This window comes from Antechinus flavipes, chromosome 2, assembly GCF_016432865.1.
Source record: "Antechinus flavipes isolate AdamAnt ecotype Samford, QLD, Australia chromosome 2, AdamAnt_v2, whole genome shotgun sequence".
Classification (NCBI taxonomy): domain Eukaryota; kingdom Metazoa; phylum Chordata; class Mammalia; order Dasyuromorphia; family Dasyuridae; genus Antechinus; species Antechinus flavipes.
In genome coordinates, this window is record NC_067399.1 from 236,784,751 (window position 1) to 236,800,932 (window position 16,182).

The window sequence follows — 16,182 nt, forward strand, 5'->3', positions numbered from 1 at the left end:
GATGGTTCTGTACAGTCACTTCTTAATTTTACACAGAAAAAGACTGAGTCAATGACATACATAATGGCCAATGCACAGATTTCTTTGAAACACATTATCAGACTAATAGAAAAAAGCTCCACTTTCCTCTCTCAGGTCTGATTCTGCCATCCCAAGTTCGCCCAGTTGGTAAGTTCACCCTGGTTGCCCTGCAATTAAACTTTTATGATGGATAACCAACAAATCAGATAATTGATATTTGACTAATTAGAAGAAATAAAATTCCTGAACAACTCTGAGAGTGAGATTCCCTCTTTTTGCATGTTTCTCTATTTCCTATCCTACCTCTTCTCTCCATCTTTCCCTCTCTCCTTTCCCTGAACAAAATGCTTAGCACACTGTGTAATAAATGCTTCTTGACAGATGATCAAATTTCCCTCAAGCACTTTGGACCTCTCCTTTGCCTCTCTGACATTCTACTTTGCATGGCTACTGGCAAAATGTAACCTCTTTGAGAGACAGAGATTATCTTTTTCCCCCCCTTTTATCCCTAATGCATGCATTTAATTAGCATAGTGCCTTGAATATAGGAAGCAGGAAATATTGTTAAATTGAATTAATTGAAGGAATTCTACAGCCTCACTCCTTAACCTTTTTTGCTTCCTCCCTTGCAGTGCTGCTGATGTCTACATCCGGGAGTACTTTCGTGTTTATAGCTCAGCTGGACACCCTGAAGCCATGCCCTTGAGGATCAAACACATTGAGAGCTTCTTCCACGAGACAGACCCAACCACACTGCAGTACTGCTGCCTTTCAGAAGATGGGTGCTCTTTCCACTTCCCAACCCAGAATGAGCTGGAACAGTACCCCATTATTGTCCCTACCACCACTGCCTCCCACAGCCTTCATGTGCCCCCTGACTTTTTTTCCCACATCCTCATTGATGAGGCTGCTCAGATGTTAGAGTGTGAAGCAATAATGCCACTGGCTTATACTACCCAAGACACAGGTGTTGCCCTGGCTGGGGACCACTTGCAAAGCACCCTCAAAGTCTTCAGCATGGGTAACAGGAAGTCTGCTGACCATTCACTATTCAATCGACTGTTCCAGTATTATCAGCAGGAGACTCATCAATTGGCTTCCCAGTGTAGAATCGTCTTTCGTGAAAACTACCGTACCACGGAAACCATCATTCTCTTTGTACTTCACAATTTCTATGGGACCAGCAAAATCCTTATGGAGGATAGTGGAATCCCTGACCATCCCTCGCAATTCCCGCTTATGTTTTGCTGTGTGTCTGGCACTCCTGAGAAAAATATCTCGATGACATCATGGTTAAACAGAGATGAAATAGTGGAAGTCATTAAGAGGATACAGGAATTCTATCAGGATTGGGACTGCCAAAGGGGCAGCTGTGATCAGAAGCAAATTTGTGTTGTGTCTCATGGTTCTCAGGTAAGTGGCCCCTTCCTTCCTCTCTGTCTTCTCTCTCCCACAGGGATATTAGTTAGAATCTTGATTTGCAAACAGCCATCCAGGACCTTTCTTTAAAAAAATTTTGGATATAATTTGTTGTTACATGCCTAATTTCTTCTAGTACCCTTCTCTGTTTATGAGTCACTTCATATAACAAAGACCATTGTTAAAAGGAAAAAAATAAGGATGAAAAGGAGGGGAAACTTTAACAAAACTGATAATCAACAGATTTGTTTTTTTTTTTTAATCTATAAACTTTACCTCCAAACCACAGTTGTTCAAAATATCCTATGGACACCCCAGGAGCCCCATAGTCCTTTAAGAAATCCCTGGGCAGTAGGATGTATGCATAAGAATGGGGGGAATGGATGGAGAAATAATCCCATTTGAATCCTTTTGTGATATAAACATTTCTCCTCTGAAAAAAAGGAGTGAGTTCTGAAGTTTTTTTTCATTGTCATCAATGATTCATCTTTATCAAGTATGTTTCCAGATAAACATTCTAAAAGGCAGGTTGCAAGCTTGTCCCAACCCATACTGGCTGTGTGATATTGTGAAAGTAACTTAACTTATCAGAACTTTCTAGGCAACTCTCCAAGAGGAGATGCCATCCTGTACTCAACTAGGAGTTCCCAATACTAATGGAATCCCAGGTCTAGTCCTTGCCCTGATCTTTGTCTTTATAAGTAAATACAGGAGCACAGTAGAACAAAACAACTGCCTTTAGCAAACATCTCAATAATTCATGTTCTTTATGATCACAAGTACCAGTGTCTCTTAGGGAAGAGTAGAAGCAGTGCAGAGTTAAGGGGAAACCCCATGACCCAGCAGAGTGAAGCTAAGGGACCTTTTCTCTGTGTAATCTAGGAAGGTTGCATAGTACAGGTGGGATTTTTAAGCTATGAAATGATCTGAGGAAGGGGTGGTACTGGACAGGGAGACAGAGTATATAGTGAGGGATTCTTTCCCCAGGAGAAGACCTCAGACAGTGGCATATGCTTCTGATGGTGTTTGTGTGGAAGCTGAGGTCTGGGCCCTGAGTTTGGTCATATAGGGTGGGAGACCTGAGGAAGGAACTTATTCTGAGTTGCTTGACCTCTGCATCCCTGTTTCTCTTCTCCAGGTAAAAAGACTGAAGGAGGAACTGAGGAAGAAACAACTGGAAGAAATCGTAGTGGAGAATTCTGAAAATATGCCAGGTAAGTATTTTGTATCAGAGACATAAAATTGGAAGGGGAGAGGGTAAAGGACTCCATTTGAGCTGTCTTTTTAGCTGTCCATTTAAACCGTCATTAAATGGCTAATCATCATTCTCATTGTCAGGCCCCTGAGCAAAGGATAGTGGGGGGTCCTGCTTTCAAAGGCCTGAAGTCTTAAATCAAGAGACATATTAAGGACATGAAAAGGGAGCTGAAGTAGGGTAGGAAGTAGGGGATAGGGAAGCTCTCTTGGATCCTACTACCTAGATAGCTCTTGATGTTAAGTACCAAGAAATTTAATAACCTTTATTTTACAGCAAGAAAGTTCACATCTTCTTCAGAACTAGGCCTATTTGGAGGATTTCCAAGGATCAATCCAAGATGGTAGAGTAGAAGAAGTACATAGCTAATCTCTCCCACCATTCTCCTCCAAATGACTTTACATTAAATTTGGAGTGGCAGAACCAACAAAAGGTCAAGTGAGACATTCTTCCAGCCTGAGATAACTTAGGAGGGTGGAGGGAGAGATCTAGTAGAAACTAGCCCAGAGACCACATGGACACATTGGTGGTGGGACTAGATGATGGCAACAGAAGCAACAGGTGCTTTGGGACCTCTCAAGTTAGACATGGTAAGGTAACCTGGCAATCCATCAGAAAAAGATTAAAGGGGACCTTTGTGCTAGTACTTGACATAGGACTTGAGGCTGTTTGGAAACTCCATTGCCAATACCCACTTCTAAGTCATAGTTAGTGGATAGAGGAAAAAAAAACTTTTTGGCCAAGGAGGAGCAGGGACCTTGAGAAACTGTATCCCTTTCTATCCCAAGGGTACAAGGTCCCTGCAAAGTTGTATTGATTGCAATCTCAAGCGATCAGAGGAAAAATTTTATATCAAGTTTTTTTGATAGTGACCTCATTTCTATCACTCTTTTTTATTTTTCATTTTATTTATTTTTATATTTTTGGTTGCTTCTTTTCCTTATGATGGGAAATGGTCCCAGGGTAGTTTCCACTGCTTCTTCCATCCCTGCCCTAATTTCTTAGGGTCATCTGACTCCTCTCTCCTTAGAAGTTTCCACATAATATGACTGTGTTCTGATTTTCTGGTCTTGGCTTTTTATCTAGGTCGTGAGTTCCGAGTAGTCATCCTCAGCACAATACATACCCAGGACAGCCTGCTCAGCAATTCAGCCACTCACCTGGAATTCTTCAATGAGCCCCGATTACTTAACACAATGATGACCAGGGCTCAATCACAGCTGGTTGTTGTGGATGATCCCAGTGTCTTATGTGCCTTTGGACATTTCAGCGAGATATGGAAGAGATTTATTCAAAGAACATTAGAGCAAGGCAATACACTTCCTTCATTCCTCAAAATGGAAGATATGGAGCCAAGTTCCTTGCTACATTTGGCCTGGCAAAACAGACTGGACCCTGGGACTGCAGCCAGGGAGGATTTAGAAGAGGAGGATAACTACGGTGTTGCTACCTCCCAGGCATCTGATGCTATACTCTGTGCTGATGACTCTATCCTGGAAGAATTGCTGGCAGAGACACTACCTGGGAACTAATGGGACTGATGGGACTGGCTTCTATATTTGATATTCTATGACCTACCTTCCCTCCATTATAACAGTATTTAAGTTTTCCTGTGCCAGCGTTGGAAAAATCCTTACACAGTGAGCCCAAGAGAGAACCTATTAAGATGGGCAATGTTGAAAAATTACCCATAAAACATATAAGTTTTATATATAAAAAGCCTTAATTTTAAAAAAAGAACTTAATAAGAACTGTGAACTGATTAAATAGGTCTTAAAACAGAAATATAGTTTAAAGATTTAGATAATGGCAGGGAATTCGCCTCTTTGTAAATTTAAGAATTAAGATACATATAGTATGTCAAATGTTACTAAGTTATAACATACTCAGACTTAAATTCAGTAGTCACTAAATGTTGATCTCACACCTACCTCACACAGGTAGCTTTGCTGACCTATATTTGTCCAAAGTAGCTGCCACTGAAGTCACTTGGAGTTAGACTTAACCTAACTATCTCTGTCACCTGAATTTTCAACAGCAGGAAGCATCCATGTCTATAAATCCTGCTTAATTAATTTAAAGTGCTGGATATGCATAATCAATGATTTTCCCTGGTTACAGAATGTTTATTTGGATGTACCAATAATATTTATATCATGAATATTCTGGAATCATATATAAAAGACAGGTTTGCAATAAAATGTAAACTGTAAATTCAAACAGGCTGCTTTTATTTGACTTCTATTCTTCCCCCACTTTTTTATTTTAATAGTATTTTATTTTTTAAATACATGCAAAGATAGTTTTCAATATTCACTTTTGCAAAAGCTTGTGTTACAAATTATTCTCCCTCTCCTTCCTCCATCCTCTTCCCCAATACAAGCATATCCAATATAAGTTAAACATGTGCAATTCTTTTAAACATATTTCCATATTCATCTTGCTACACAAGAAAAATCTGATCAAAAGAGGAAAGAACACAAGAAAAACAGCAAGCAAACAATAACAACAAAGGTGAAAACACTACACATGTTTTTGAACCACATTCAGTCTTTATAGTTCTCTCTGGGTGTGAATGGCATTTTTTATCACAAGTTTATTGAAATTGCCTTGAAATCTTATTGTTGAAGAGAGCCAAGTTCATCACAGTTGATCATCACATAATCTTATTGTTACTGTGTATAATGTTCTTTTGTTTCTGCTTACTTTACTTAGCAACAGTTCAATTAAGTCTTTCCAGGCTTTTCTGAAATCAGGCTGCTCATCATTTCTTATTTCCACTACATTCATATGCCATAATTTATTCAGTGATTCCCCAACTGATGGGCATCCACTCAATTTCCATTTCCTTGCCACTACAAAAATGGCTGCTACAAACATTTTTGCACATGTGGATCCTTTTCTCTTTTTTATGATCTCTTTGGAGTGTAGACCCAGTAGAGACACTGTCAAAGGACATGCACAGTTTGATAACCTTTTGGGCATAGTTCCAAAATTGCTCTCCAGAATAGTTGAATCAGTTCACAACTCCATCAATAATGTATTAGTGTTCCAGTTTTCCCACATCCCCTTCAACATTCATCATTATCTTTTTTTTATCATCTTAGCTAATCAAGTGGCATGAAGTACTACTTCAGAATTGCCTTTATCTGCATTTTTTCTAATCAATAGTGATTTAGAGTGTTTTTTTGATATGACTAAAAATGGCTTTAATTTCATTGTCTGGGAATTATTTGTTCATATCTTTTAACTATTTATCAGTTGGGGAATGGCTTATATTCTTATAAGTCTGAGTCAATTCTCTATATATTTTAGAAAGGAGACCTTTATGAGAAACACTGAATATAAAAATTTCCCCCAGTTTTCTGCTTCCCTTCTAATCTTGACTACATTGGTTTTGTTTGTTCAAAACCTTTTTAATTTAGTGTATTCAGATTTATCCATTTTGCATTTTACAATGTTCTGTAATTCTTCTTTAGCCATAAATTCCTCCCTTCTCCACAGATCTGAGAGGTAGACTATTCCTTGTTCTCCTAATTTGCTTATAATATCACCCTTTATGTCTAAATTATGAACCCATTTGACCTTATTTTGGCATAGGGTATTAGATGTTGGTCAATATCTAGTTTCTGCCATACTATTTTCCAGTTTTCCCAGCGATTTTTGTCAGATACTGAATTCTTATTCCAGAAGCTTGAGTTTTGGGGTTTATCAAACACTAGATTACTATAGTCATTGACTATTATGTCTTATAAATTTAACATATTCCACTGATCTAGTACTCTAGTTCTTAGCCAGTACCAAATGGTTTTGATGATTGCAGCTTTATTATATAACTTTAGGATTGGTAGAGCTAGTAGGCTTCCATGTTCCAAAAGAGCTGTAATATAGTCATTTTTTTTCAAGGAATATTACATTTGTTTCCCATCAGTGCTTGCTCAGAGATCTTGATGGGGGAAAGACTGGTATTTTGTCATTTTTTGTATATCACGTCATATGCTATTTTTTAAACCAGTATATGTTGGATCTTTTAATTTAAAATTTTAAAAAATTCATAATAAGTGTCACTTTGCTGTAAAGGATTTTTAAATTCATCAAGTTTAATTAAAAATATTCTACTTTATATAATCAGCTATTCTATGCACCACGGAACCTATGATATGTCCCAAACTTTAAAGAAATTCATTTAGGGAACTCATTATTTTGATCCAATTTTATGGGCATACAGACAAAAAACTAAACACAACTCTGTTTACAAGGATGTTATATCCTTGGAGGAGAGAATTCTATATACATTTAAAGTAAGAAAATACAAAAACAATTTATAGGTGTGAGGAGAGCTAACAACTAGGAGATTCAGGAAAGACTTGTCATAGAAGTTGACTCTTGAAGGAAATGAAAGATAGATGTGGAAGTGAGGAGAGAGAACAGCATCAGAATCACAGATATGATGAGTCCACAATTGAATATAAACAATAAGTCAAAAGCCCCATAAGGTGAATGGAAACTGCTATTAGGCTTCAAATTTCATGAAGGAAGAGACTTCATCTTATCTATATTTTGTCTCTTACCATGAGGAATAATATAATACTCTATTAAAAATTTTTAAAATTTGCTAAATTGGTGAATTGAATGAAAAAGGAAGTGAATGAAAAAAAAAAAAAAAAAAAAAAAAAAAACATCTATTAAGCACTTAGTATGTCCCAACCACTGTGCTAAGTATTAGGCATGCAAATAGGAAAAAAAAAGACAGTTCCTATTTTTAAGCAGCTAACACTCTAATTGGAGAAGGTGACTCATGGAAACTAATTCATCCCATGATGGATATAAATGCTCAGAAATCTTAAAGGCTTCAGTGGTAGTGCAAATGACAAGGTCCTAGGGTGCATCAGATCAGATACTAAGTCTCGGAGGACTTAAGGACATAATGGCAGAGGCCTGATGGTCCTCCATCTTACTGGAAGACATATAATTAGTGAAACTCAGCTCATCAAGTGGTACAAGCAGCCAATTCACTCTTTCCAACTGACTTGCCAGGTGCGGGGCTAGGCAGGCCCAAGTTAAGGAAGGGATGAAGGAAAATAAAAGAAGAAAGAAATCCAATTCAGTCAACAAAAATTTCTTAAGTACCCGTGAGTGTGTATGTGTGTGTATGTGCAAGGTTCTGAGCTAAACTAGTAACTAGTAACACAAAGACAAAACAAAATAATTGTTATTCATATATTGTGTCTAGGATATACTGCAACATATTTAACATATATAGGACTGCTTGCCATCTAGGGGAGGGGGTGGAGGGAGGGAGGGGAAAAATCAGAACAGAAGCAAGTGTAAGGGATAATGTAAAAAAATTTACCCTGGCATGGATTCTGTCAATAAAAAGTTATTATAAAATAAAAAATAATAATTGTTATTCTCAAGAAGCCTACTTGCTAATCTCCATGGATGACATCCCATTTCCTGCCTGCATGCGCTTTGTAGAAGTTTCCCCTCCTATCGCCATCATTTTGTATTGATTTTGTATATGTTATATGACTATGGATTTTAGAAGTGAAAGGATTTCAGAAGTTATTTGGGCCAATTTTCTTCTTTTACAAATGAGAAAACTGAGGTCCAAAGATATTGAGTGATTTACCCAAAGGGAGGCAGGTAGAGTGGGCAGCCCAGGTGGTGCAGTGGCTACAACATCAGGACTACATCTCATCTACATGACTTCAAATCCAGTCTCAGATGCTTACTAGCTATGTGATCCTGAGCAATTCCCTTACCTACCTTACCATTGTTTGCCTCAATTTCCTCATCTGTTAAATGAACTAGAGAAGGAAATGGCAAATCACTCCAGTGTCTTTGCCGAGAAAAGCCCAAATGGATCAGACATGATTTAAATGACTGAACAATAAGAAGACTCAAAATTACAAAACCGATTTTGAATCTCATCCGATTCCTAATCAAACATTCTTTGCATTACACTACTCAGAGTTATGAATGTCTAATTATCATTCCCTGCCCTAATACATCTTAACATGTAGTCTCATTCTGGGCAGAAACTAACTCTTATATTTGTATCCTCACCTAGTGGGTACTTAATAAATATTTCATAATGGATCAGCATACAGCTTATCATTGAAGAAAGAAGAAAGCAATTATAGGAAGCATCATCAGGAAAGGTATCCCCAGAGGAGATAACATATCAGCTGAGCCTTGAAAGAAACTAGACAGTAATGCATTCTAGGCATGGAGGACAGTCTGGGTAAAGGCCCAAGACAGCTTTAGGGAAATGGGATTCCAAATTTGGGAAACATAAAGGAAGTCAGCTTAGCTGGAAAATAAGTGTATGTGAAGGCAAGAAGGAAGGCAAGAAGCCTAGAAAGGAAGCCTGGAGCCAAATTGGGAGGAACTCTCACCGCTAAATTGAGGAGTTTGTGGTTTGTCCTAGAAAAAAATAAGAAGCTATTTCTTGGATAGGACAGTGGCCTGGTCAGATGTATGTGAGGAAAATTCTGTTGGCAGTTGTGAGGATCCTAGAAAGGGGAGAGAGTGGAATCCAAGACTCCAACTAGGAGGCTGCTGCTATAATCCAAGTAAGAAAAGATAAGGGTGAAAGGAGGATGATAGCAATATGAATGGCAGAGACACTATGGAGGGAAAATTAACAAGACCTGTCAACTGAATAATAATGATAACTCACATTCATAGTGTACTTTCCTCAGGGAAAAAAACTGGCTGAGGTAAGTTGAGTACAATTATTCCCATTTTAAAGATAAGGATACTGAGGTCCAGAGACTGAAGTAAATTGCCAAAGTCATACATCTGGTCAATGGTCCAAATGGTCAAATAGAGCCAAAACTTAGAGCCAAGTCATGAACTATCAGAACTAGAAGGAATCACAAAGAAAGAAATTGAGACTGAAAAAGAATTGTGCCCAAAGTAAAACAATTAGTGGCAAAATTGGGAGAAGTGGGGATTGAGGGGCAGGGCACATGGATTATCAATCTCCTCCCTCTCAGGCCAATGCTTGCTTTACTGCATGAACCCTGGTGTCCTGAATCCCAGTCTGGTGCTCTTTCTATAACAGTGATGAGCAGCCACAGGGCCATGTAGGGTGTGAGAAGTAAATCACTTGGAGTCCTACTCTATTTCAATCAGTATTAATCAATTTGATATTATTTTATAGGGGTATGATTAGTGATTATAAGTTCCCCAGAAGTGTGAGCTGCAGATTCTAAGATCACTTGATCAAGCCCAGTGTGACAGAGGGGACTCAACTACATGGAAAGTCCTCCAGTTTATTGTTGTACCTTCAGACCACGCTTTCTTGTCCAACACAAGCAAGGGCCCATCTTAGGACTATTTAATCACTGACTGATTGCTTGTATCATCTCCTCCTGCCTAACCTTGTATGGAAATTCACTCAATTCATGATCTCACTAACATTATTTTTGCTTACTTTAGCTTTTGTGTTGTATGTTATTTGATGGAATTATTCTCCATTTGGTATATCTGTCCTTGAATGTCTGGATATCTAGCATTATAAAAACAGAATTCTGGAAGGAGGGCACCTCAGATCATGAGGAATATCTGAGGTCCACTTCATCCTCATTAGCGGGGACCATGAATCTTTTAATAAAGTGCCATTGGTTCAGAGCTCTGCCTCAGACTTTTATTGTAGATGGGACAATTTAAACCCCACACTGGAGAACTCTGCTCTTCTTCAGGGCCTCACACAGCTGGTTGTCAGTGGGGCTCTTCCTGGGAAAGTTGACTCTTATCTCAGACTCTGTGAATTCTCCCTTCCTGGTCCTCTTCCTAATTACTCCCATCTCCTTCACTTCACACTTTTATCAGATTGCATTAGAGCCAACCTGGCACAAGGAGAGGCTTTCCTTGGGGCTTTAGGTTTGTGCCACCTTGCTGCTGACCTGTTTTCTGCTCTGTCCTAAGCAAAAATAGGCAAGGAGTAGAAGAGATAGAGTTTGGGAGTAATGGAATTACTCCACACTGCCTTTCATTCTCAGTGGGATTGTGGACAGTTACACTTTGGATCCCAGGATTCTTATCAGCATGATGATAAAGTTGGGCTAGATCATGGCAATACAGATACAGAGCCTTATATACTATCATCTCTAAAGGCCCTTTCAGTTCACAGTGCTATGATTTGACATACCCTGGCTTCCAATGACTTCATTACTTTTCTGACAACAAGTTTGCTTTTTAAAAAAATCATAATTGAAATACACTTACTGTAATTAGGTCACTATTGTAATATTAATAAACACTCTTTAAAAATACCAACAATATGTCATCCCTGATGCTCAGAATAATATTTGTAATTCAAGATATCCAGTATAAGCAAGTGATAAGACAATACCAAGAGGGAAAAGGACAGAAAAGAAAAGTGGGCACTTTCTACCCATTAGAGACCATTTTGAATCTGTTCCTTGGTCAGGAAGATCTGAATTCAAATATGATCTCAGACATTTACTGTGTGATCCTGGGCTAGTCATTCAATCTGTCTACCTCAATTTCCTCAACTGTAAAATGGGGATAATAATAGCACCCACCTGCCAGGAATGTTCTGAGGATCAAATGAGATCATAATGATGAAGATTATTTTTTAGCTATTATTATTATTTCATCCAACCATCCTAGGAAGAATTTCCTTTCAAAAACTTGAAAATAGTGACACCAAGTGGTTGAAACCAATACTGTGTGACTTCTTAATAAGCCTCAAGATTGTGGTCCCCTAGGCTTTTTTTCACTTCTACCCCTCACTTCCCTTCCACAAACAGAAACTATTCCATTCAAGGTATTATATTCAGCACTGGGGATAACAAAAAAAAAAAAGAAATCTATAAAACACGTCCCCAAATGGAAATTATATAAGATAGAGGACAACAAAAGTCAAGGAAAAGGACTAAGCAAAAATTAGGGGTGAGAATACCTTTACATGAGAAGTTGAAATAATATATGGCTCATTTAGGTAACAATCGACACTTTCCAAAATGGTCTTATTTACACGTGTGTGTGTGTGTGTGTGTATAAATTATATTTAATTTACATATACACACATATTATATATACATATATCCATTTAATTATGACAAAAGTGCTCTGAGATGAAGGGCCCAGTATGATTAATTCCCATTTAATGTTGGAGAAACTCATGTTTCAGAAAAGCAAATTGTTCTTTCAGGCTTGGAATTCAAATCTAAATCTTCCCTGTCTTTCAGTCCAGTACTCTTTCTTTTATCCCCTTGCTTCTCAGGGTTTTCTGAGAGTGACATCAAAAAATATTTTGTCTGGGGGCAGCTAAGTGGCGCAGTGGATAGAGCAGCAGCTCTGAAGTCAGGAGGACCAGAGTTCAAGTTTGACCTCAGACACTTAACACTTCCTAGCGGTGTGACCCTGAGCAAGTCACTTAACCCCAATTACCTCAACCAAAAAAAATATATATATATATGGGATGTCAGAGGGGAAGGACTCCTTTTCCAGATTATAACTGATAGTTAGGAGTCTGTTGTCTAATAATTATACTTTATAATGTTATTCTCCAAATGCATTACCTTTCAGTAATTCACAAGGCAATTTATCTTACTTTTGTCTGCCCAATTCTTATCCAGGAATGCTAATTTTACTAAGCTTAACTTGGTACCCAAAGCCTTATGCCAGTGGTTCTCAAAGTGTGATCCAAAGAAACCTTGGAGTCCTTGAAACCCGTCCAGGTGGACTACAAATTCAAAATTAGTTTTTATTACTAATATGGCAAATATCTATAAATATAATACACATAAAACAAAAACTCTTTGGACATATCCTCAATAATTTTAAGTAGTATAAAGATTCTGAGATCAAAAGTTTGAGAACCATTGCCTTATACAATCTAGCCCCACTCAACCTTTTTATCCTTATCACCTATTACCACGCAAAAAAAGCCAGAGCTTGTGGAGCAAGTTAGCAGTAGCTGCTGACAATAACCATCAATTACTGCATTTACTTCCATACTATTGGCAACAATCTTTCTTCTAGTCTAAAGTGCTTGCAAAGTGTAGATAAAAGCTTAGAGAGCTGTCATATCTGGGTTAGTGTTTATAAATTTACCCACTGTGCTGCTGTTTACAATGCTGATGAAAGAGAAAAAGACATAACCATATAAAAGCTTTTTTTGTGACTAGCTGAGCAGTAGGGTGCACAGAGGCCTGTCATTTGTAGGTGGATTTCCTGTGGTATCTCTATTTTTGTAGGACAGTGGGAGAGTCTTATTGGGTTGACAAAAGGTCTTAGACATAGAAAATACCAAGGATTTGAGCAATGATGACTTTATCACAAGGTCAACAACAGGTGCATCTTTTTCAATACTTCATTAGCCTTTTCCCTGTCTTCTGGTGTACCTGTGATATGAGGCTGAAACTCTTGATTAGATCATTCTTTCTGAGACTGTCTTGATTAGCATATCTTTAGACAATTCTGAGACTTAGTCTTTCAAGTAGATTCCACCTGACTACTCCATTACCCCCCCCCCACTTCTCCCCACTCCTCCCTTTATTCCCTAAATCTTGCCTTCATTTCTCTCTTCTCCCCAGAGACCTTAAAACTCACGTTCTACCTAAAGCAAATTGCTCATTCACTTATGATTCTGCTTGCTACTTGCATTGGCTTGAGCCCATGAACTTGTATTGACTTGAGCATGTAAATAAAACAGCAAATCTTTGTAACCTATAATGGATGCTTATTACACAAATTTTTTTCAATGACTGAACTATTATGCTCTCCCAAATTTATTTCATATATTATTATTACTCCTGCATTTACTACCATTTTATCTGTGTCAGATGATGAGAGTACTAATAACTGCCATTCCTTTTCAACACAATCCTCTGATCTGGATGGTTATTTACTATTTGTACCCCATTCTAAGCACTACTTTGAAATCCCAGTATATTTTACATTTTTCTTCCTCAGCCTTTGATCAGCTCTCTTCTCTTACCTGGAATGTCCTACTCTAATGAGCCACTTAGCTACTTTTTCTTCAAGGTCTAGGTCATTTCCCCCTTCCTCCATAAAGCCTTCCTCTGATTGGCAATAATTATTCCTATCCTAGGGCTCATTATCAGTATCACTCAGTAAGCAAGTCATCATATGATATGATACTAAAGTTCTCTTCTAACCACCTTGTGTTGTGACAATTCATAGACTGCCATTTAACTTTTTGTGTATTTATGCCTTATTAATTAGATTGTAAACTCCTTTAAGAGTGTAGAAATTATACTTTCAGCCTAAGACCTTTCAGTCTAAAAAAAGGGGGAGGGTTGTCTGGGATGTAAGAAAGGAAACAAATATTTATTAAGTACCTGGTATATGTTAGGTACTGTGCTAAGCATTTTACACATATTATCTTATTGCATCCTCCTGGGAAGGATGGGAATTCAGGGAACTCTGGGAAGTAGGTGCTATTATTGTCTTCTTTTTATAGTTGAATCTGAGACAAATTAAAGTGACTTTCTCAAAGTCATACAATTAGTAAGTCTAAAGCTAGATTTAAAATCTGATCTTCACTCCAAATACAGTGCCTCTATCTATTGTACCTCCTCACTGCCTATATTTCTGGAAAGCCAGAAATTGATAGGTAATGTGGTTTAAAAATAATCCTAAAGGGGCAGCTAAATGGCATTGTAGATAGAGTACTATACTTGGAATCAGAAGGACCTGAGTTCAAATCCTACCTCCCATACTAACAAGCTATGTAATCCTGGGAAAGTCACTTAACTCCAGTTACCTCACCACCACTCCCAAATAGTCATAGACTAAAAATAATGAGTGGATATTCCAGAGAGATGGAGTTAAGCTTAATTTATGAGATGGGTATATTGTACAGATGGGGGGGAATCATAACTAGGGCTATATAAAAATAAAATGAGCTGCCTTGAAAAGAAAATACTGGGTGACCTTTGAGGTCTCTTCCAACTCTAACAGCCTATGAAACCTCTATTCTGTCTATAATATTTGCTATACAACACTGGAAAACATCCCTTCTCTAGATCTCAGTTTTCTCATCTATAAAAATAAAAGAATTCAATAACTTCTTTAAAGCCTATTCCAGATAAGACTTGATGATTAAATTGATTTATAATGGCCACTTATTCTGTTAATAGCATCAGTCAGAAACAGTTGGCTTTAATAATAATTCTCACTTTCCTTGAAGAAACTGCGAGCAAGACAATGCTGCTGCTATTATTTTTTTTATAAATAAAGACACTGATGTCCAGAAAGGCCAAATTATTTGCTAATAGTCATACAACTTGTAAACATAAACCAGAGCCCTCAGTTCCAGGCCCAGTGCCCTTTCTCTTCACAATTCTGCTCCTACTGATATTAAAGCCAGTAGTTCTATATATTACACACACACACACACACACACACACACACACACACGACGAACAGATAGACAAGGAGGTAGAGGGAAAAGGACTAGAAGAAATGTGGTTTTCAAAGGCCATTTCCTATAAAATAACCCCAAACACTAGAGATGGTCTCCCTACAATAGAAAAGACCCTCTACAACAGGATGTGTGAATAACAACAAAATGAACACAGATGCTTTTAAGTTTAACTTTCATTAATAACAATTTCTCCATTTTATTATGTCTAAACAATTAGCAAAACAATAAGTCAAAACTCTGAGATACCACTTCATAGCTCTCAGACTGGCTAAGATGAAAAGAAAAGAAAGATAAATGTTGGAGGGAATGTGGAAAAAGTAGGACACATACATTGTTGATAGAGTTGTGAACAGATCCAATCATTCTGGAGAGCAATTTGGAAATATGCCCAAAAGGCTGTCAAACTGTGCATACCCTTTGATCCAGCAATGTCTCTACTGGGTCTGTATCCCAAAGAAATCATAAAAAGGGAAAGAGACCCACGTGTGCAAAACTATTTGTAGCAGCCCTTTTTGTGGTGACAAGAAACTGGAAACTGAATGGATGCCCATCAGTTGGCTAAATAGGTTATAGTATATGAATGAAATATTATTATTCTATAAGATATGGTCAGCAAGATGATTTCAGAGAGACCTGGAGAGACTTACATGAACTGATGTTAAGTGAAGTGAGTAGAATCAAGAGCAACAACAAGATTCTGTGACGATCAACAGTGATGGACTTGACTCTTTTCAACAATGTGGAGATTGAGAGTACTTCCAATAGACTTGTAAATGGAGAGAGCCATCCACATCCAGAAAGAGGACTATGAAGACTGAATGTGGATCACAACATAGTATTTTCATCTTTGTTGTTGTTGTTGTTGTTTGCTTGCTTGATTGTTTCTTCCTCATTTTCTCCTTTTGATCTGATCTTTTTTGTGCAGCATAATAAATGTGAAAATATGTTTAGAGGAATTATACATGTTTAACCTACAGTGGATTATTTGCTGTCTAGGAGAGAAAGAAGTGGAGAGAGAGGGAGAAAAATTTGGAGCCCAAGGTTTTGCAAGGGT

At 37.8% G+C, this 16,182-nt stretch overlaps 1 protein-coding gene across 1 annotated transcript; it reads left to right on the forward strand.

The window, feature by feature from the left end:
- Positions 1-520: 520 nt before the first annotated feature.
- On the forward strand, positions 521-4,915 carry LOC127552454 (helicase with zinc finger domain 2-like). The gene is made up of 3 exons (XM_051982966.1): positions 521-1,434; positions 2,579-2,654; positions 3,782-4,915. The coding sequence occupies exons 1-3, from the start codon at positions 718-720 to the stop codon at positions 4,225-4,227; spliced, it is 1,239 nt and encodes a 412-aa protein (XP_051838926.1). The 5' UTR covers positions 521-717; the 3' UTR covers positions 4,228-4,915.
- Positions 4,916-16,182: the final 11,267 nt, after the last annotated feature.